Source organism: Martes martes, assembly GCF_963455335.1.
Source record: "Martes martes genome assembly, chromosome: 18".
Classification (NCBI taxonomy): domain Eukaryota; kingdom Metazoa; phylum Chordata; class Mammalia; order Carnivora; family Mustelidae; genus Martes; species Martes martes.
The window spans coordinates 14142209-14163410 of NC_137906.1; the positions used below are offsets into that span (position 1 = coordinate 14142209).

Here is a 21202-nt window from a genome sequence, read left to right on the forward strand (position 1 = left end):
TGCTGATTGTCCTGAGACCTCTTGAGGGAAGAGCACTGCGAGCGCAGGGTGAACTGACACAGAGCTTGGTGACACTGGGGTGACTTGTTCGTATCCAGAGGCAAGGCTGTGGGAGGTGGACCCCTGGGGCCTAGTCCTGTGGTGGATGCTTGTGGCAGCCGGGCCCTGTGGTGCCCTTGGAGGCCAGGGAGAGAGCCTTTGGATCCTGTAGTGACCGGTAGCCACTTCTGTGGTTTGTCACAGCCCCCGTGGCTCCTTCAGTGACAGAGGAGGCTGTGGTACCTCCCACCCATGGCTCCAGGCTTGGTCCTTAGGCCCGGAGCTCAGCTGCCACTTGCGAGCCAGGGAGCCCCTTAGCTTGCTTGCCATGCGCTGTGTGGGGACCACGCCCGCTGTGCCGGGTGTTGTCATAGTCTATCGCAGGTGTTCTGCTGCGTGCTGGCGTCAGGTTCGGAAGGGTTAGATGGTGGCCCAGTGCTGCTCAGAGAGGAGTGCGCCTCGAGCTGCTCCTGACACCTGGAGGCTCTGTTTCCTCCTCTGTGAGGTGGCGACAGGCAGTGGGGCTGCTCTGGACACAAGCCGAGATGGGCAGCGTGGAGCAGCGTGAACATGACGAGGCATCGTCTGGGGGGGCGTCTGCTGTGGCCTCTCTTCCCGTCGCTGGTTCCAGGGAGATGGGCACACGACCTGTGCCGAGTACCCCCCAGCTCCCCTCCCCTTCTCTGCAGGGTGACGCTGGTGGCTCGCTGTTGACCGGTTCTTACAGCTGAAATGAAGTTGTGTCAAATAAGAATCATTTACCCACTATTACATAGCCAGGGGTGGGCTGTGGTTGGAGCCCAGGTCATGGTGCACGCACACTGGCCTGGGAGCCGTGCGCGGACGCCACCGCTCCTGGGTCTGTGACTCCTCGGCTGCTGGCGGGGTCTTGGCCGCTGTCCTGTGCAGGATGAGGTCCTCTCCAGGTGGTGGCTGACGCTGCCATGTGTTCTCAATCCCACAGGACCCCGGAAGACCTGTCCAGGTTTGTTGTTGAGCTGCAGCAGCGGGAGCTGGCCTTGCAGGACCGGAACAACACCATCACCACCAGGTAGGCCTGGCGGCCCCGGGTGTATGCGGGGTGGTGCAGCCCCCAGCGTGGGTGTCCCCTGGTGTGGCTTGGGAGCGGCTCCACCTCACTGCTCCCTTGGCCTTGGGCTGAGTGAATGGGAGCTGGGTCTGTCTGAGGGGTGCAGGGGGCCCCACGTTTCTGCCACATGCCCGGCTGCCCCTGCCTTCCCGTGCCTGGGGGCCTTGGGAAGGATGTGTGCGGCATCGGGGAACCCTGGCTTTGTTGTGACATGAGCTCCAAGTGACCCCCTGATGGTGGGGAACGTTGAGCCCAGGGGGGCGGTGCATGTGTGTCTGCATGTGGGTAGACCTGTGGGCTCAGGAAGGGCCCCAGAGAGGAACAGAGAGATGCCCTCGGTCGCGGGTAGTGGGAAGACCTCCACCCAGGGCTGCATAGTGAGGAAGGAGCCCCCCTTCCTGGTGGGAGGCCCGGAGGCCAGCAGCTGTGTGACATTGTGCAGGCTCAGCGTTAGGTCTTCCCTCCCAACCCCGTGAGGCCAGCACACACTCCGTCATTACGCTCTGTCCTGGACGCAACCCCACGGGGAAGGGCTTGGTCCCACAAGCTGCCGCACTCCATGCATCGGTCCTAAGTCCTGGGTCCTCGGGCTGCCTGAGCTTTTGCCCTGGTTGACTCCAAACCCAGGGTTTCCTTCCACACCCCACCCATTTGAGGGTTTGCTAGCATGACTCAGAATTCAGGAAAATGCTTTCTGTGCCATCACTGATTTATTGCAAAGGTTGCAGTCCAAACAGCCAGATGGAAGAGGTGCCTGGGTGAGGGGTTGGGGGGTGGGGTGAGAGCTTCCCTGTTATCTCTGGGTGCAGCCCTGCTCCCAGCACCTCAGTGTGTCCCCAGCTCGGAAGCTGTCTGAGCCCTGCGCCGGGTTGGGGGGGTCTGATGGTATCTCCCTGCTTACGTCATGCTTATGTTACGGGCTGCTGGGGAGGAGCTCGGCCTCCACCCCTCACCCCCTACCCCCATGGGTGTGATTGCTCACTCTGGCCCCTTCTGCAGCCCCCTTGTTAGCTCAGACAGGACAGCGGATGTAAGGGGCTTGTTAGGAGTCATGAGATGCCCTGCCACTTCAGCAACCCTGGGGGTCTTAGGAGCTCATGGCCAGGAAAGGGGGCAGAGACCAGATGCTTCTCCGTCACGCTGCCCCTGGCTTCTGCCGTGTGGTTGGCCTCCTTTCTCCGGGCTCAGGTGACCCATCCACAGGCCAAAGGAGAGGCCTCTTTCTCGGGTCTCCGCTTTGGAACAAGGAGGCCTTTCCTGGGACCCCTGCCAGCAGATGCCCCTCCAGCCTCATGGTCCCAGGCACAGAACTGCTGCAGGCGGGATGGGGTTCCTTGGTCTGCGGCTAGCCCACTTCCCGTGGGGCTCTCTAGGGGGCCGACCGCTGAGTGGGGTCAGGTCCCCACGGGTGAGTGGGTCTGTGAACAGCCAGCCTCAGCCTTGTGTGGACGCAGGGTCTTAAGGGCTCACTAATAGCCAGAGGGAAGGATTTCTTATTTGGGGGGTTGATGTCACTTTGAAAATTGGCTTTTAGAAGCATCTGGTTATGTTGGACATAATCACGTCAATTTAGCTTAAAAACCTCAAACGATAAAGATTGCCTTTTGCTTTCAAAGCTACTGTCAGATGAAACGGGTGTTAAGAGTGATTTGAAATTAAAGCTTTTACATTTTTCTAGACGATCTTCACTTTACTTTGCATTTGAAACAGAATGAACTGTTCAAGGAAAGAAAACTTGGCTTCGTTTTCCTCAGGCCAAACTATGAGGTGTTGGGAAGGCTGGCTTTCGTGTACGGGGGGGAGGTGGGGGCCAGAGCCGCTCCAGCCACATGGCCCTGGCAGCCAGCTCGCTCGCGGTAGTGAGCCTTCTCCATTCTGGGGTGGCCACCCCCTGCGGCGGTACCTTGTCCACCTCTCCTGACCCCTGGCCCCCCTCCGGGAGCAAGCTCATGTGTGACAGATGGCCGGGCAGGCCCCTGAGGAGGTGGTAGGGACCCTGTGATTCGAGGCCCTTCCTGACCAGCACGGAGAGGACTTGTGTGTCTGGCGTCCTTCACGCTGGCCGGCTGCTGGGCAGCTGCTGGGTCTGTGGGTTGTGGCCTTGTGTGGGGGGCCGGGAGCCCTGGTGAAGGCAGGACAGCCGACTTCATTCCCTGTTGACTGGGGGGTGCCGGGGGCCCCTGGGCAGCCTTCGGAGGAGGCTGTTGCTTGGTGAAGGGGACTTGAATGAGTGGTGGGAGGGCAGTCCTTGTTCACGTTGCCCGTCCCCGTCTCTGAGAGGTGGTGCCCTTGGCTGTGCGTCTTCCTGGCAGCCCACAGGCTGATGGCTTCCCTGTCATCCCCGAGGGGGACTTGAGATCGGCATATTGGTCATAATTCTTCCTGTGGCTCTTTCCTTGCTGTTTGTCTGCAGCATTTAGGCCATCCTCGCAAACCGTCTGGAGTATGATTAGGCCTTGTCATCTTTGTCATCGCGTGTCTGTGTGAATTATGGTGCTCTTGGGCTGTCCTGAGGCCAGCAAGGCCGGTGACGGCCACAGAAGATTCATGATGACCGAGGACCTGTTCTTTGTGCATCGGGGTGGAGTTCACGCTGCGCTAGGAGCTCTGGCGGGTCCCTGGCTCTAGCTCAGGCTGGCCCGCCACCGAGTTCTGTGTGTCCTTGGACAGAGGAGTCAGCCTATGCCTCCTGTCAGTTGAGAAAGGTGATAACTGTCACGGGACTGTGGTGTGCTGAGGAAGAAGGCTCTGTCAGCGTCAGGTAGACCTGTGCCTGGTGGGGGACAGGGCAGGAGCGGCCTCTGGGGTAGTTGAGGGCATGGCGGTGTGAGTCGTCTCCTATATGTGCCCAGAGGAGGCCCGGAAGGGGGTGGACTTGGGGTTGGCATGCAGGACAGTGACGTCAGGTGAGAGAACAAGCCTGGGGGGTAACTGTGAAGCATGAAGACCTGCGTGACCTTGTCTGTGTGTTGATGGAGGGTGCACGGGAAATTGCCTTGGACCTGGTGTGTTGGGGAGCTCGTGAGGTCCGAGAGAGGTTGGAGAGGCTGTGGACAGTCAGAGACATAGGTGTGCTGTGTCTCCCGTGGACTCCACCCCAGGCCACTGGGTGCCCGAGCAGTGCCGAGGTCCCGCTTGGCCTGGAGCTCCCACTCGGAACTCCAGCATCTGTTCCCACGAGGCCTGATCTCCCTGCGTGGGGCTCCTGCTCTGATACGTTCTGGTCGGCGAGGCTGCCCCAGCGCGGTCCTGCCGAGTGCTTTGTGTGCCCTGTGCTTGTGCCGCAGGCTTCTTGGGGCAGGGACAGAATGTTGTGTGCGACGGCATCCCCAGGGACGCAGAGGACGCGGGTGAAGAGCTGCTTGGTGAGCGTGTGTCGGCTGAAGGAATGAACGAACAGCCTGACTGAAGAGGCACAGCGATGGACCGCTGGCCCGGTGAGCCCCGTGGGACGGTGTCTGTGCTGGGCTGTCAGAGGGCCCGCCAGCTAGGCTCTGGGTGCCCCCTGCTGGGCTGGCTGGAGTGCTTCCTGTCACGGGGCTGGCCTGGCTTTGCCTGGTGCATCAGTGCTCCAGTTCCGGGACTCCCAGGGGCTCTGTGATCACCTGGCTGGCCTTCGTCGGGACCAGCCCCACAGCTTTTCCCCTCCCCAGGCCTCACTCTGGTCTTAGCCACGACTGTCTCTGCAGGAGCGGGTCCCGGGGCTTTCCAGGGGTGTGGACTGGGGCCCTGCTGGTCTGGCCAGCTCCCGGTGTTGCTCGGTGTAAACGGGCTTCGGTGGGTGGTGCCGAGGCAGCCCGTGTCTGAGGCCTTGTCTTCACGCGTTCCTTGGCGGCAGTCTGTGGCGGTGCATTTGTTCCACAGACATCGGCACGTGCCTGTGAGCTTGGTGACTCCATCGACTGGGACCCCTTCCTCAGGCCGGGCCGGGCTCTGTCCGCTTGCGCTGGTCACAGTGCTCACACGGTGGGAGGCCCAGAGTTGTGCTGTGAGCACGCGGACCTGGCGGTGGGGGCAGCGAGACCTGTCGGGGCAGCGAAACCCGTGGCCCTGTCTCTCTGGGGCTGGGGGTGAGCTGACCCCCGGTACACATACACACAGTATGCAGTGTCGGGGGCTCCCATGTGGAGGGAGGAAGTGATGAGATTTTTGGAAGCTCCAACCTTTTCAGAGCCTGCGAATTAGTCATAGTGACATTCGTTCTTGTGCTGTGTCCTGGGCCCTTGGGAATCTTCCTTGGGTGCTTGCTTCCATGCAGAGGTCAGAGCCCAGTCTTATGCTATGGACCATGCTGTCTGTCTGGGGCAGACAACCATCAGTCTAGGGTGGATCGACTGTCTGTCTGGCTTAGGCTGGCCATTTGGGGTAGTTTATACTGTCTGTCTGTTTGTCTGGTGTAGACTACACCATGTTGGGTAGACAGGCTGTCTGTCTGGCTTAGGCCGGCCATCTGACAGGAATTCTGGTGATGCTGTTCTCCTATAGCCATGGAGCCCTTGAACTGTGGCCAGTGTGGGTGAAGAACCACGTCTATAATGTAACATTAAGTAGTCACTTGTGGTTGGTTTGTGGCTTCTGGGTGTGGCTGTGTGGCCTTAGTACAGGGTCCAGAGTTCAGCTCTGCCACGTGCCATCGGGACCAGTCCTTGAGGGTCCCTCATCTAGAACGTGGAGATGTAGCAGGAGCAGGAGACGGTTTGGTCCCTTGTGGGGTCGGCATGCGGCTTAGCTGGGACAATAAACCTACGTCCGTGTTCCGGCTCCTCGCTGATGAGCCAGCTGTCAGTATGCAGCAGGTGTTGTCACCACGTGCCCCCATTGTCATCGACAGCCGTGTCCTCCTGTTGAGATGATGACAGTCTTGGCACATAAGAACTCAGGACCTTCCTTGGGGCTGCCTAGCTCCGTTCCTCGGTGCCCTTCCTCTGCTGGGTCCCCTCTGTTCCTTGCCTGTGTGGGTCGTGCTGTGGATGGCAGCTCTGGGTCTGGCCTTGTCTAGCCCCCATCAGCCTCCAGGGTGTGGTCTGGCTCCCCCTCACTGGGCTGTGCCCCTGCTTCTGCTTCCCCTTTCACCTCTCTGGGGAAGGGGATGAAGGGGATGCTTTGGGGCAGTCCTGGCTGGAGGTGAAAGGATTTCATTCCGTGCAAAGCCCTGGCCCCTTGCAACGCTGGCTGCCCTTCTCCCGTAGCCCCCACACCCTGGTCCGTCCCCCCCGGCTACACTGGGAGTGGCTTAGGCTCCAGACCCTTTGCACTCATGGCTGTACTTTGTGGCTAGCACAGGCTGGCCCTGGCTTGGCAGGGGTTTCACGGGCTAGGAGTCAGAGTGGGTGCCGTGCTCTTGGGCACCACATGGTGTCCTGCCACTGTGCCTCACATCTGCATGTGTGGCCCCAGGCCCCGGGCAAGGGCCCATGGCAGTTGGCTGCCGTGGCTGGCAGTGTGTGCCCCTCTCCTTGACTCTGGGTTGCTCCTTACGCCCCACGTGTTTGGGAATCCAAGACTCTTTTCTACCACTGGCTGCCATCTCCTTCAGATGATGAGGATTCGTGGCAGCATTTCCCACTCTGGCTGCCTCTGCTGTCCCTACTACCTTCCCTTGGTGTCTGCCCCTGCTGACTTCTCCACCCCCTCCCGTTTCCACAGCCTCTGCCACACGGTCCCCCTTTAGTAGCGGGATATGCTGTGCTCACCTCTGTCCCCGCTGGCCCTGGCACTTTGCTCAGGCCGTGGCTGACTTGGAATTTCTCTGTGGCTGCGGCTGACTCACTCCTCATGGAGGCTTCCCGTTAGACTGTGTGTCCTGTAATTAAATGTGTCTTCGTCATGTGCTTGCTCATCTACCTTTCCCTGCCACAGGGGCTGGGTCTGGGTGGTTGGGGTCGCCGCTGTGGTTCTGGCCAGAGCGACCTGGGGCGTGCAGTGAGTGAGTGTGGTGCTGGAGGTGTGAGGCTCGGGCGCTGGGGGTGCACAGACCTCACACGTTTGCCTGGCCGGGCCCTCTTGACTTCTCGATCCACCGTGACGACAGGCGGTTATCTCGGCTCTGCCTGCAGAGCACCTGAATCCAAGTGCCGGCCACGCGGGTGCCAGCTGTGTCCCCACCCGACCGCGAGGCTGGCCCCAGCAGCACTTCCTGCCCCGCAGGGTCTGTGTGCAGAGGAGCCTCTTGAGATGGGCCTCAGACTGTCCCTCGGGCAGGTGCACATGTACAGGGCCTTCTGGGGCATTCTGTGTCACTCGCCAGTAGGCTGTGGTCTGCTGCTGCCCTTGGGGCCTTGCCTTTCTCTCCTGTCCTTGTCGCCATCGTGTCACTCCTCCCTGTGCCCAGGGCCTCACCTACCTCATGTTTCTCACCTCCTCTTTCAGGAGGTCACAGGGCTCCTCTCTGTTCTGGAACATTCCAGCAGTGCTCCCTGACGGAGGGCTAATGCTTCTGGTCTTCATGGCGGCATCTGTGTGTGCCCATCCTCACCTTTTCCTGTGGGAAGAGTCCATCCTGCCCAGGCTGCAGCTACCCCCTGCCTCCCGGTGTTGTTTCTGTGCTCTTCCTGGCACTAATCTGATGCGTTGATCGACCAACTGATGTGTGCATGGTGCATTTCTCCGTTTGAGTGTGAACTCCATGAGAGTGCAGGGACCAGGAGCATGGGATTGGTGCCCAGGGCACCTCTCTTCAGTAAAGAATAAGTGTCTTTTTCTCTTTCCCCAGGATACGTTGTTGATTCCCTGAACAGTGGTGTTTCTGTGGGTTCTCATGTCCTCACCCCTGCTGATGAGGACTGGGGGTCAGCAGAGACATCTCCCGGCAGTGCCCATGATCCCAGCCCCTCACCCCCACCTGGCGAGGACTGGGGTTCAGTGGGGACGTCCCCCAGCAGTGTCCATGACCACCCCCTCACCTCCACCTGGTGAGGACTAGAGGTCAGCGCGGACGTCCCCTGACAGTGCCCACGATCCCAGCGCTTCACCCCCACCTTGTGAGGACTGGGGGTCAGCGGGGACATCCCCTGGCAGTGCCCACAATCCCACCCCCTCACCCCCACCTGGCGAGGACTGGGGGTCAGCAGGGATGTCCCCCGGCAGTGCCTACGATTCCAACCCTTCCCCCCACCTGGTGAAGACTGGGGGTCAGCAGGCATGTTCCCCAGCAGTGCCCATGATCCCAGCCCCTCACCCCCACCTGGCGAGGACTAGGGGTCAGTGGGGACATCCCCCAGCAGTGCCCATGATCCCAGTCCCTCACCCCTACCTGGCGAGGACTGGGGGTCAGCGGGTATGTCTCCTGGCAGTGTTCCTGTCCTCCTCCTTGCCAGGATTAGGGGACAGGAGGTATCACTCACTGGGGACCCAGGAGCATGGGTCCTTCTTTGCGAGTCCTTCGTCAACTGCTCCCTCTCTGAATCTGCGGAGACTGCAGCAGCAGGGCTGGCTGAGTTGGCACCTGTCCTGTGCGCAACTGGCCTGGAGCTGGTCCCCTGGCTCCTGCACCCCATCTTGGCCGTGGTGCTGCCAGTCCTCATGTGGTCTGCTCTGTCCCACGCTGCGGCAGGCCAACGGCTTAAAGCCAGTCACACGACGTCCACTGGAGAGTACACGTTGCTGCTTTTCTTCACAAAGTGGGTTTTGTAACCCATTTCATGGCAGCTGGGAAGGCTCCTCCTGCTCCAGGTTTATGGCTGGTACCCAAGGGGAGACAGCCTGGTGTCCTCAGTGCAGCTGTGACCGGGGTGTCGTTCTGCACAGGCGGGCGTTGTCATTGAGATCCCAGCTTGGAAAGCATCGCACGCTGCAGCCTGGGCTGCCTGAGCCTTGAGGAGCACCGGCTGCCAGGGCAGTTCGGGGCAGGGCAGGAGGGGGAGCTGTGGGTAACCCTGTGGGGGCGGGGCGTGTGTGCGTCTGGACGCACGTGTGCTTATGCACGTGTTCTCGTGCTGATGCCGAGGCTCAGAGAAGGAAAAGGTGTGGGTTCAGAGAGGAGACGTGGTTGCTTTCTAGCCACGAGGTGGATCGGGATCGCTTCTGGGGGCAAGCAGGTTTTGAGTCAGATCTGGTGAAAAATAATAAAAGACCTGAGAAAGGCGTATGTGAGGGCCGAGGAGGGCTGCCTGCCTGGCCTGCTGCGCAGACCCCTCACGTCTGTCCTGGGAAGACCTAGGCTGGGGTCTCTTCCAGCCGTTGGCCTGCAGACTACAGTTGGGTGCTGAGCCCTGTGTGGGGAGCCAAGGGGCTTCTGGCTGTGGGGACCCTGCCTGTGGTTTCTGTGTCCTGCTTCTGTCCCTAACCATCCCTGTGGTCACCCACAGGCTGGCTCCCAGCAGGCTGGACCATGCGGACGCGTGTCCGTTAGGGTGCTGGGGTGCCTTGCTGCCCAAGCCAGGCTGACGAGGGAGGCCGGACCTGAGTATCGGCCCATGTGCGTTGAGGCTTCTGCATGGGCTTCATTTTCTTTATATCCCAAACTGGGGTCATGACACTGGCTGATTCGTAGGGTGGTGGTGACCAGGCAGGCACTGAGGACAGCACCCGGCCGCTGTTAGAGCTCAGTGAAAGGCAGCCTTCCTCCCTTTTCCCAGCACATGCAGCCCCCGTTCAGGATGGTCTCGTGTCTGGCACACACATGCTGACACCGGCCTGTCTACAAGTCAGGGCCTGTCTTCATCCCTGAGCCGTGACACGCGGACGGAACTGTGGCTGTGCCCCAATGCTCTGTCACCTGAGGGGACATTAGGACTGGGCCTTGGAGGCGGTTGGGGTGGAGCAGGCATGTCCCCTTGGGACTGCTGCCCTCCTGCTGTGTGGGGTCTGCCTGAAGGCTCCCGCCAACTTGCTGGGCTGCCCTTACTTTGGTTCTCAACCCCCCTCGCTCCTTGCTTGGAACTTCTGGCAGGAAGAAGAGAGCCCAGGAATCCCTGTGACAGTCGAGGCTGAGCAGAGGGACCCCGTGCCTTCTAGCCCTCGGGGCCCAAAGGCTGCTGGCACCTGCTTGCAGTGCCCGTGTTCCGACGTGAGGTGGTGCCCACAGCACTGGCAGCCTTCTTCCTGCTCCGTCCTCCGAGCCTCCTCTGGGGCCTCCCCAGTGGGAGCGCTGCTACCAAGCCTGTAAATTCTGTGGCCAGTTAGAGAGGGTAAGGGAGGGAGGGGGAGAGCACGAGGGCTCAGCGCTGGGGGGCTTCTTCTCGAGCAGCCATTTCTGGGTCTGCCGGTTGGCTCCGGGCCGGTGTTGGTGGGATGCGTGGGGCGGGCGCAGGCCTTTTGCTAATGTATCTCCAGCTCGGCCTGGGTTGGGTAGGAGTCACCTTCATCATCCGGACTGTAACCGTCTGGCTTCTATCCCTGAGACCAAGGTCCCCTCCCCCTAGGGGACATATGGGGTTCCCAGGGAAATCAGGGCTCATCCACAGATGTTGCTGGGATTCCTGGCAGTGCCAGCCTGGCACAGGGCAGCTGCCGGCAAAGGGGCAGGTCTGGGAGAGTGGCCTCGGGGGGACGACCATAGGGCCTCGGTCATGAGAAGTGCCCTTTAAAGACCAAGGCTTCTGATGAGCTAGACGGCTCACGTATGCCTTGTTGTGCAAGAACAGCTGCTTATGGGCTGTGCGGAGTGTGGGTCCATGTGCGTGTGGTGGTCCATTGCCATGGTCGGTGCCCTCTGTGGCTGGAGAGCTCGCTGGGCTCCTCTGCCATGACCTCCGAACTGTCACCCAGCTCGGTAAGTGCACAGAATCCCCTGTGACATGTAAATGTGCGTTCTGGGCTCTCAGGTGCCTCATCTTCAGCCAGCTGCCAGGAGCACGGTTGTGGAGTTGTAAGAACGTCCGCTCTGCTTCAGTTCCTCCTGCTGTCAACGGAGAGAGGCCCGGTCCCTGTTTTCTTCTCCGGACCTCATCAGAAGGTCCTCGAAGTCCCGTGAGCTCCCTGGACATAGGGTGGCAGAATTTTCTGAAGGCTGGCTCTGTTGTGTTGGGTCATCAGCCTTGTGCTTCTGGGGCTCTTCCTATGGATGCACTTAGGTGTGCTGCCTGGAGGTGGTGTGTGTGTATCACTGCAGGCCCTGCCAGCGGAGGTCTGTGTCCGGCCTCTGGGCCCTTTGCTCCACATGCAGACCTGATGGTTCTGAGCCTCTGCATGGACTGTGCTAGGTGCGTCCCTGCCTGGCTGGCGTGTATTTGCTTCCCTCTGCTTCTGGGCCAGGAGGGTACCTTGTGCTCGGTTCTCCCAAATCTGAGGCTTAGCTGGTCTGTCCTTGGGAGACAGAGCCTGTCCTTGTTGGGCCATCCCAGCTGAGGGAGAACTCCATGCGCTCCCCAGGCCCTGTCAGTGCGCCCTGCCCCGGCGCCGGTGTAGCCTGAGGTTGTGCCGGCAGGGACACAAGGTTTGGACCTGTGGTGCTGTAGGGACAGAGTGGCAGAGTGGTGGTTGTGGGCAGGGTGTGGGGGCAACAGTGGGTCCGGAAGAGCAGCCAGGAATGGGCAGGGCAGGGTAAGGCAGGGTGTAGGCAGGGTAGGGGTTGGCCAGAGTGTGGGATGGGCTTAGCAGGACATGGGGTGGGTAGGGCAGGCTGTGGGCAGAGTGGGCAGGGCGTGGGCATAGGGTAGGGCAGAGCGAGGGGTGGGTAGGGCAGGGTGTGGGCAGGGCGTGGGCGCAGGGCAGGGCTCTGGCTGCTCCTCCGGGCTGAGCCATCCTGTGACCTCCGCCGTGGCAGCCGGCTCGCGTTGTCTCTTGTCAGCAAGAGAAGATGCCATTAATACTTCACGCCCAGACTGTTTTCTTACGTGTTTTGCATTTCCATATTTAAAATGGAATTTGCATATTCATGGTCTTTTAAATAGGTTTTTATTGTTCAGGGATGTGGAAATGGATAAAATGTGAAACTCCTCCTTTTATTCAAGCACTGGAAGGAATTTTCATCCCTAAAATGAAATCCGTTTCTGGGCGGTTAGTTCTGTAGCAGTTGCTGTAGGAAAATTACCCTGGCAGTGGGGCTGTCCTAGGTTCAGGTGGCTGTGCCCTCGGTAGGGACTGGGTAGGGTGGGCCTCCGGCCTGTTCCCCAGTCTGCAGCCAGGCCCAAGTGTTATCCCCCCTTGGGGAGAGCAGGAAGGACAGGCACCTGCCCTCTCCCCTTGGGTCTCTACCAACTGGGACCTTGCCTTCCTCTGGGAGCCAGGGACGAGGTCACTCGTGTCCCTGTGGAGACAGAACATAAGGTAGACAAGGCTCTGGATTTCAGAAGGGGCTGAGCCCTTCCCTTTGGACCTGGCAGTCTCACCCAGTGGGCCAGCCATGTCCTCAATGCCCATGGGGGAGGTGTCCCTGTCACTAGCGCCCTGCTCCAGCCACTCGCACCCAAGGCAGCTTGTGCGGGCCCAGGGCCCGGGCCCAGGGGAGGCAGCTGCAGAGTGTTCCGCTTCGCTGCTGCCCGCCTGGGACTGGGACAGAGCTGGCTGCCCCCTCCGTTCCATCTTCCCCTCCGTGGAGAGGCATTATTTCAGGGATGTATGAGGTGCTGGCCTGGAGCTGGTTGAAGACGTATTGGTATTTTCATTTCTCTGTGTTTGGGCCAAGCTTCTGGGATGTTTGGGTTGGAGGGAGCTGAATGGAGACCCTGGAAACTGGTAAGGAACGGGGCGCCCAGGATGCCCTTGGCTCCGGGGTTTTGCGTGGAGCCAAGCTGGGCTCCAGGGCCATCGAGGGCTTGAGAACGTGCAGAGCCATGGCCGCGGTGGCCTCTGCTATGGTTCGGTGTGTCGCAGACACAGGGCCAGACGAGGGCTCTTGGCAGTCCGGGTAATAGAAGGGCCTTGGAGCCCCCAGGGTGACTGAAACGGGGCAGGGAGGCTTTGTTCAGCTCCGACCAGGGCTGCTGATGGAACCCGCCTGATCGCAGAGCTTCCTGCTCATTGGACTCTTGATTCTTTTAACATGGATTTTTTTTCATCCCAGAGAGGCCTTTGTAAGCCGCACATAGAGGTCTAGAACACACGATGATGAACTTTCAAAGTTTTTATATCGTCAGATGCACAGGGCAGAAACAGCAAAGCTGAAATGAGGTCTTACCGTCTGTTGTTGAGTCTCTAAGTGTCACTGATTATGAGGCTGGGACCAGGCGATTTCCTCGTCCAGGGTCACCTGCATGGCTCTGCCCGAGTGAGGCTGGGCTGCAGAGGACAGCAGCCACCCTCCTGTGGCGGGGAGTGTTGTGAGTGCCGGCAGCTTCCATCAGGGTGGCATTCCGCACCTGACCGGGACTCATGGACATAGTGACAGAAGGTACGGGTGTTGGATCTCCCCACACCCAGACCTTCACCCTGGCCCACACTGGAACCCCCTTGGGCTGAGGTCTCTGGGTGAAGGGACCACATCCGGTTTCTCCCTGTTGCTGGTTGGGGCTCACAGGGTGTGTCCTTCGCCCCGCTGGCTTCTGGTAGTGCTGGAATGACAGTCTGTTCTGGCGCTTTTCTGGTGACTTCCATGTGCTCAGAGCAGGCTCAGAGATGGGGATGGGTTCAGCTCCCGGGTCCACAAACCCTGTGGCCAAAGCCAAGGGCTGCTCTGGCTGAGGGCAGAGGGGACCCCGGCACACACCTTAGTTGGCCAGCCATGACTAAAGACCAGTGACCTTGGGGTGTAAGGGCTGACCTGTGGGGCAGTGCGTTAGGTGGCAGCACTGGCTGAGGGAGGTGGTGAAGGTCCTGAGCTCGCGCCAGGGGTGGTTGTAAGTCCTGCTACCTAGTGGTGGAACCAGCTCATCGTGGTACACTCCCCATGGCCAGGGCTTAGGCTCCCAGCCACTGTGTGGGGTCCTGGCAGGGCGCTGAGCAGCATGACCCTCCCCCGCAGACTTCCTTAGTCTATGGGGTCTGACTGTGCATGTGGGGAGATGGGGCTGAGGCACTCGCTGTCTGTTCTTGTGCTGGAGCGGTGCCTTGGTGACAGGGGAGCTTGGCTGTCTCATCTGGGACCTCTTACTGAACCCTGAACCCAAGATTCTAGGTGCTTCCATTCCATCTGGTTCTCCATCAGCTTCTCCATTTGGACAGTCAGGCTGATGCTCCCTGCTTTGTGAGTTCGTTGGAGAATTGAAAATGGTGGGAATAGTTGACCGTGTGTGGTTGCTCAGTGGGTGGCAGCTGTGGCTGTGCGCAGCCTGGTTTGTGTTCTCTGGGCCTTATGCTGGCTCTGTCCCATCTATGGTGGAGGCTTGGTTTTGGCTTTCCTGCCATGTCTTTGAGGGCTGCTGCTGAGTTAAGTGTCGGCCCGTTGTGGTCCTCACAGCCTTGACTCAGTCCTGGCCCAGCGATGTTGGGGTGGGGGGATAGAGACAGAGTGAGGGGACAGGGACGTCATTGGTGAGGCCAGTGGGCCGATCCCCAGTGGTTTCCTCGCCTGGAATTTGACACTATCTTCAGGAGTGGGAAATGCTACTTAGCTGTTCGTGTCCTGGGCCCACACCTCTCAGTGTAGTTTTTCCTCCCTTTTGTTATTAAGTCTTTATTTTAACCTCTGCTTGCTGCAGCATTTCTCTCCACGGCAGCTTGGTCACAGCCACAGGGGCCTGGGACATGTGTGCACCCGCGGGCACCCCATCTCTGCCTTCAGTCCACTGGTAGTGCCACGAGGCCATTGTGCACAGAGATAGCCAGCAGGATGACTTGGGAAAAGCTTATGTGGAGAGCTTCCCTCTGAGGGGACAGCGTGTCCCAGCCCTTTCCTTCTTCCAGAAGCCTGGTTCAAATACTCATGTCTTCTTAGCCCCCACGCTAGGGACTTTTTAAACCAGCAGGCTCTGACATGTTTCCCTTGTACCCCAGGAACGCTTAGGTGATGTTGGTCCCTGACCATGGCTGCCAGGGATGGGGGTATGCTGGGACTGCACGCTGACCCAGCACCAGGCCTGTTCGTGTTCCCTCGGGAGACGCGCCAGGCCTCTGGGGTTGGAAAGCCCAGCCCAGGAGAATGGCCCCAGAGCGTGCTCCCGTTTCCAGGTTCAGGACCGGGAGTCAGCCTTGTGTGTCCGAGTCTGGGAGGGCACTCGGAGCGCCCTGGGGACCCCAGGAGGGCTGGGCTTTCTTGGCTGAGGTTTGTAGACGTTCGCATGTCCCTCATCTGGGAGAGGTGGTGTGGATGAAGTGCTGGCACTCTGATTTCTGGGGTGCGGTGGGCCAGGAGTTACTTTACAAGTCGCGGAAACGGAAGGAGAAGGATTACACAGGATTCTGTAAGTCCTTAATTCTGCCGCCTGGTATTTCTGCGGGAGAGCAGGGAACGCCCAGTCTCTGCACTCCCAGTAAGAAAACACCATTTGCAAGGCCATTTAGGTCCAAGGGCCTGCCTGGGTGACCTCTACCTTTTGAAAGCAGTCAAATCTTCTTTAGTGCCCCCCACCTGTCCAAGGTGGTATTAGAATGTAGGTGTCTACACACATTGGGACATAGCTAGAAGCCCGTGATACCTGAATGTTGTTTATTGTTGGTGAGAAGGAGATAGTGAGAGATCTTACCGAGCCTTGAAACTTGCGAAGGGACTGATGTAGACGCAGCCACTAGCCGTCCCTGCTGCCCCCGTGGCAAGAGCCAAAGCGGGTGGTCAGGCCTCCTTGACTCGCCCTCCCATTTCCTCAGCCCAGGGCCTCCCTCTGGGAGGAAGACTCAAGGCTCCTTGTTGACACATCTCAGTTTCCTGATGGCCTTGTGCAGACTTGATGAGCCGTAGAGCCTGCTTGCCACTGGTCACTGTAAGGAGCGAGCCTGGGAATGTGCCTTCAGGTTCTTGGGGACGAGTGTAGGGTGGCAGTCCTCTGATGTCGTAAGGCAATGTCTGTGCACTTTTGTGGTGTTTGGCTGTGCATTAAAGCCTGCTCCGCCTGGTAGCCTAGCCCAGAGGAGGCCTGGGGAGGGAGGCAGTGCTGATACGGTAGAGGACACAGCCTGGACACAGCTCGGACACTTAGCTCAGGCCAGCTCGTTCGGGAACAGTGGCCTGTGGAAGGCATCATTTGGCACACACATGTGCTCATGCCTCCCTAGAGCCTGCTAGAAACTGGATAAGGCAGAGAACACAGAAGCATGCACTGATGCCACACTGTGAGGGCACAAGAAACTTCACACACGTCGTCTTCTCTGCCCCACGCACCACCGGCATGCAGAACGCTGTACCCTGCGTGTGTGCTGGTCTCACTGGCACGGGCCTCTTCCGGGTCGGAGCTTGGCCATGCACTCAGGTGCATCTGCCTTCAGACCCTGGGGGCTCTCATCATTTCGCCTCTCATCAGGCATTGATTTTTCAATGGCTGGCTTAACTGCAGGTCAGTTCTCAGGGTCACGAGACCTTTCTTCCTGACCCTTGTCTGATACTTGAGGCGGAGAAGTGGTTTAGTAGACGCGGTAGGAAGACCAGCAGTGATCTCGTCACGCGTGGGCAGTAATGGTCAGTCTGTTGTCAGGCGCCAGACACCTGAGGGTACCTGATTGCCGTGGCTGGTGCCACAGTCCTTCTGGATGAAGTGAACAGTGGAGGCCTGCGCGGGAGGTGCTTTCCTGCTGCCTGGGCAGAGAGGACAACAGCGAATCCATGAGAGAACCGGAAAGGCACTCCCGGTTTTGTCCATGCTTCCCGAATGCCAGAATTGCTCACATCATAGGCTGGCTGCTTCAGAATTACGTGCAGGGAGATACCCTGAGGATGCTGATTCTTGGGATGTCTTTCCGGAGGTCCATAGTTAGGACTCTTTGCTGACTACATGCTTTGTCTGAGTTAGGACACGATGCCCTCGTGTTGACCGTAAGCGTGCACACACTGTGACTGTGCGCTGGGGGTTGAGAGTCCAGCAGGTTATCTGGCCGCAGCTGGACCCCCTGCCTGCCCACGCAGACCACAGGCCCTTGCCTTGCCGTCTTAGGAGTCCTTTACGCTAAAAAGTTATGGAAAGCAAGGAGCTTTTGTTTGTAGGGGTTCTGTTTTTCAGTAGTCACTGTTTTTGGAAATTAAATTTTAAAAATTATTGATAATATGTTTATAATTTCATTAAAAGGAGCTCATACTTCTTAACAGAAAATATATTTTCTGAAACAGGATGTGGTGAGAAGAATGACATTGTTTTACATTTTTACACTTCTTTTTAATGTCTGCTAAATGGAAAATGGCTGGATTCTCATATCTGCTTCTGCACTCAGCCTCTTGTGCTGGACTATTCTAGCTGGAATATATGAAAAAAAATCTGGCCTCATACAGATCTGTAGGTGGGAGTGGGAGGACCTGGGAGGTCCCCACAGCACCTTGGTGCTCAGAACTCTTCGTGTTCAGGGAGGGGGGTGCTGGAGGAAGGGGTGCGGGCTGTCATCTGACTCCTTCTTTGGCTGGTCCTGCCTTTCCGTGTGGTGTTGCTGTGAGTTTAGAGGGCATCCTGTGGTGTTTTGCCATCGGAAATTCACGAGCACCAGTCATGGAACATCCGGGAAGACTTCCCTCAGTTGGTTTTTCTCAGGAAGCTGTTACCCCTACATACCCCAGAGAGGCCCGTTTTGCCCCACGTTGGGGTGTTTGAAGGAGGAGGCCTCTGTTTTTCCGAAGCAGAGCGGATTTTCCTTGGAGGTGTCTTTGTTTAGATGGTTCATGGGGTGGCCGGTTGGTATGAGATGACTGCCACTGGGTTTCTGGGGGAGTTGTGACCTTGCTTAAGGCACTCGCTGGATAGCAGTAGGACCGCTGTGTGCCTGAAGGGGCTAAGGGCTCTGGGATGCAGGAACAGCCCTGAGCAAGAGGATGGGGCCTTCTCACACGCAGTTATGGCTGCTGAACTCACTCGAGCTCTTTGGTGACTGAGGCCGTTTAAATGGGCAGGTTTTTCTTCTCATTGTGCTAGAGAGCTGACTTGTGGTCAGACATTTCTATCTTTCTTCCAAAAAAGAAGCTAGTTGCTGGGGCGCCTGGGTGGCTCAGTGGGTTAAGCCTCTGCCTTCGGCTCAGGTCACGATCTCAGGGTCCTGGGATCGAGCCCCACATCGGGCTCTCTGCTCAGCTCTGCTTCCCCCTCTCTCTCTATGCCTGCCTCTCTGCCTACTTGTGATCTCTGTCTGTCAAATAAATGAATGGAATCTTAAAGAAGCTAGTTGCTTTCTCACCAAGATTGGAAACAAGTCAAGGAGGTCCAGTTTGACTTTATGCTGGAAGTCCTAGGCGATGCAATAAGACAAGGGAAGGAAATGTGTGTAGTGGGAGGGAGGAAAGAACACTGTTGGTAGATGACATGGTTGTCTACACAGAAAATTCCAGAGAATCAGCCGAAGGACTTTTAGAACTCCCAGCCACTGTGGCAGGGTTGTAGGATGCGAGGGGAACAGGACCCAGTCATGCACGCTCCTGTATGCCAGCAAGGAGTGGCTAGAATGTGAAGTTGAAAACCTCCTATTTATGTGAGCACAGAAGAAGACAGGCCAACTTAGGCATGAATCTGACGAACGTGTACAAGACGTCTGTGAAGCGCTCATCTTTAATAACACGAACCCACAGTGATGGCGACAGTGCGGTGTGGGTGAATGAGGTAGGTCAGTGGAACAGAACCCAGAGCCCCGAAGTAGACCCTGGGAGCACAGTTGGATAAGCTTTGATGAAGGAGCGGAGGCTGAAACTACTGGATGTCCCCCTGCAGAGAATACATCTCGACACAGCCCTTGCCCCAGAATTGACCCCAAATGGGTCATAGACCCTAGAGTAAAATGCAGAACTTTTACGGAAGTCCTTGAAGTAATGGGACCAGGTCTGGCTGACTTTGGTTTGGTGATGATTTTTTAGATAAGAGATCAAAAGCGTAATCTGTGAACGGACAGCTTTATAAGCTGAGCTTCCTTAAAATTACAAACTTCCGTTCTGTGAAAGGTACTGTTAAGGGATGAAAAAATAAACCCCAGTCTGGGGGAACATGTGTCTCAGAGAGGACTGTGATCCAGAACCTACAAAGAACTCGCAGTACTCAGTAGTGAGAAAGCCCAATTACAAGGTGGGCATTCACTGGAACAGACACCGCGACCTGGGGTGTCTGCGCGGCGAACACCCGCACGGGAAGGTTTCCCCCGTCATGCGTCCTTGCGGACATGCAGAGGAAAACAGCGAGGAGACACCACCGCCCGCCACCCCCTGCCCCCCGCAGAATGGCCATGGGCCAGAACACGGTCAGCATCAGATGCTGGCGGGACGCGGAGCCACGGGGCCCCTCGCAAGTGGCTGCTGGAAATGCAGAAAGGCGTGGCTGCTTCAGGAGGGGCCTGTGGTTTCTTCCAAAACCAGCCAGGTGCTCGGTGTATAGTCCAGTGGCCACACGCCTCGGCATTTACCCCAAGAGATGACCACGTGGGTCCGAGTGACCCTTGCGCACGGATGTTCACAGTGGCGTTACCCACAGCGGCCCAAACTGAGATGCGACCATGGTGCCCTGGAGTCAGGGATGGACGCCCAGGCCGTGGGCCGTGCGGACAGTGGATGGTGACTTGAGTGCTGCAGAGACATGAGCTCCAAAGCCATGGGGACCCTGACACGCGTGTTCCTGAGCCAGCTCCCGACTGTGGATTCCAGCAGGGGGCGGGGGAGGCGTTCCCGAGAAGGCGGGACTGCAGGGATGGTGACCGGAGTGGGGGGCGACTGAGCACGGGATTTTTCGGGCAGTGCACTTGCTCTTTATGACATGGGTGTACGTGTAACATTTTACATTTGTTAAACTCTGTAGAAAGGTGACCTCTAATGTAAACTGTGCACGTGAGTAATGTGTCCGTGTTGGTTGCTCAGGTGGGACGAGTGCAGTACTCTGCTCTAAGGTGTTAACGGGGAAGCCGGCGGGAGGTACTTGGCATCTCTGTAATCTCTGCCCAGCTTTCTGTAAATCTAACACTGCCCACAAAATAATGTCTACGGAGCCAAAACAAAACAGAGACCATGATGGGCCTTCAGAAAGAGCGTTCCCAGTGCTCAGAATCTTGGGACAAGTGCAGATGGCCGTGTCCTCTCTGCCCAGTCTGATTTCCGGGCTGCATGGAGCCAAGAGGGCTGCGCTGTGTCAGGAGGTAGGAGTCCCAGGTCTGTGTTCATGAAGGTGTGTCCCTTCACCAGCCTCTTAAAAACACCTGACACCCCTGTTGCCACGGGCCCTGGTTCCAAGTGGGGTTTCAGGGGGAGATGGGAGGACTTTTGTGACTGCTGGTTACTGTTTTGGTAGAACCATATCTGTTTCTTGACCTGGCCCTGGTGTGACCTCCTTAGCTCTCACAACAGGGGTGGGGGTGGGGGGTGATGAAAGTGGGGGAGTAGGGCGTTGGGTAACGGGAGCCCTTGGAGGGTGAGATATGTGGGAAGAGATGCACCAGGCCGCTCTGCAGTCACCCCAGATCAAAATAGGGGTCCCAGCCAGAACATTCCAGGCTACTGTTTAGGAGGATGAGCTGGGAGACCTGGGTGCTGTGCTTGGTGTCCCCAGGGACAAGGCTCAGCAGGGAAGGAGACATGAACTTTGAGTTTTTAAATTGGTTTAAATTCCTTTCAGTTGAACAATCTCCCGTGTTCCTTGTCTGTTTCTGTTGGAGAGCCAAGGGTGTTTAGTAGTCTCTCATTTCTATGCTCTGCTAATTTTATTATCTTTCCATATTTTCTTGCCATAAATGTAACAGATTTTATTAGGTTTAAGCCATTTTTAATATAGCCTCTCATAAAAAGCCAGAGGAATGAGCGGGATTATGTGTTGCCAGCCCTTAAAACGCTGGTCCTTTGCATTTTTAAGCCTTTGGGCCACAACTGCCTTGGAGCCCTCCCAAAATGCCATCACACGGTGGTCTCAGCATGGGCTCTGCTTTGTGCCCCTGGCCAGCTGTGGGGTCCCCGCAGAAGCAGGTGACCTGTATGAGCTTCTGTTTGGGAAAACGGGAGTCCTGGAGGGGGTGGCTCACTCCAAGTCACCCCTTTGGCTCAGGGTGATGGGCTTCCCAGGCTCCTCTCCCTATGTCCTGGCCATAGGCAGAGACTTGATTCTTAGTCCCGGATGCCTCTCAGTCAGACAAAGAGTGTCTGCACAGTTGCCTTTGGTTGAACTG

At 57.9% G+C, this 21202-nt stretch overlaps 1 protein-coding gene across 1 annotated transcript in view; it reads left to right on the forward strand.

Moving 5' to 3' along the window:
* MAD1L1 (mitotic arrest deficient 1 like 1) overlaps nt 1-21202 on the forward strand; it is a 316273-nt gene that overhangs the window by 59670 nt on the left and 235401 nt on the right. The window contains exon 10 of the mRNA XM_080829793.1: nt 1004-1090. Coding sequence (XP_080685919.1) covers nt 1004-1090 — 87 coding nt within the window. The remainder of the gene's footprint in view (nt 1-1003; nt 1091-21202) is intronic.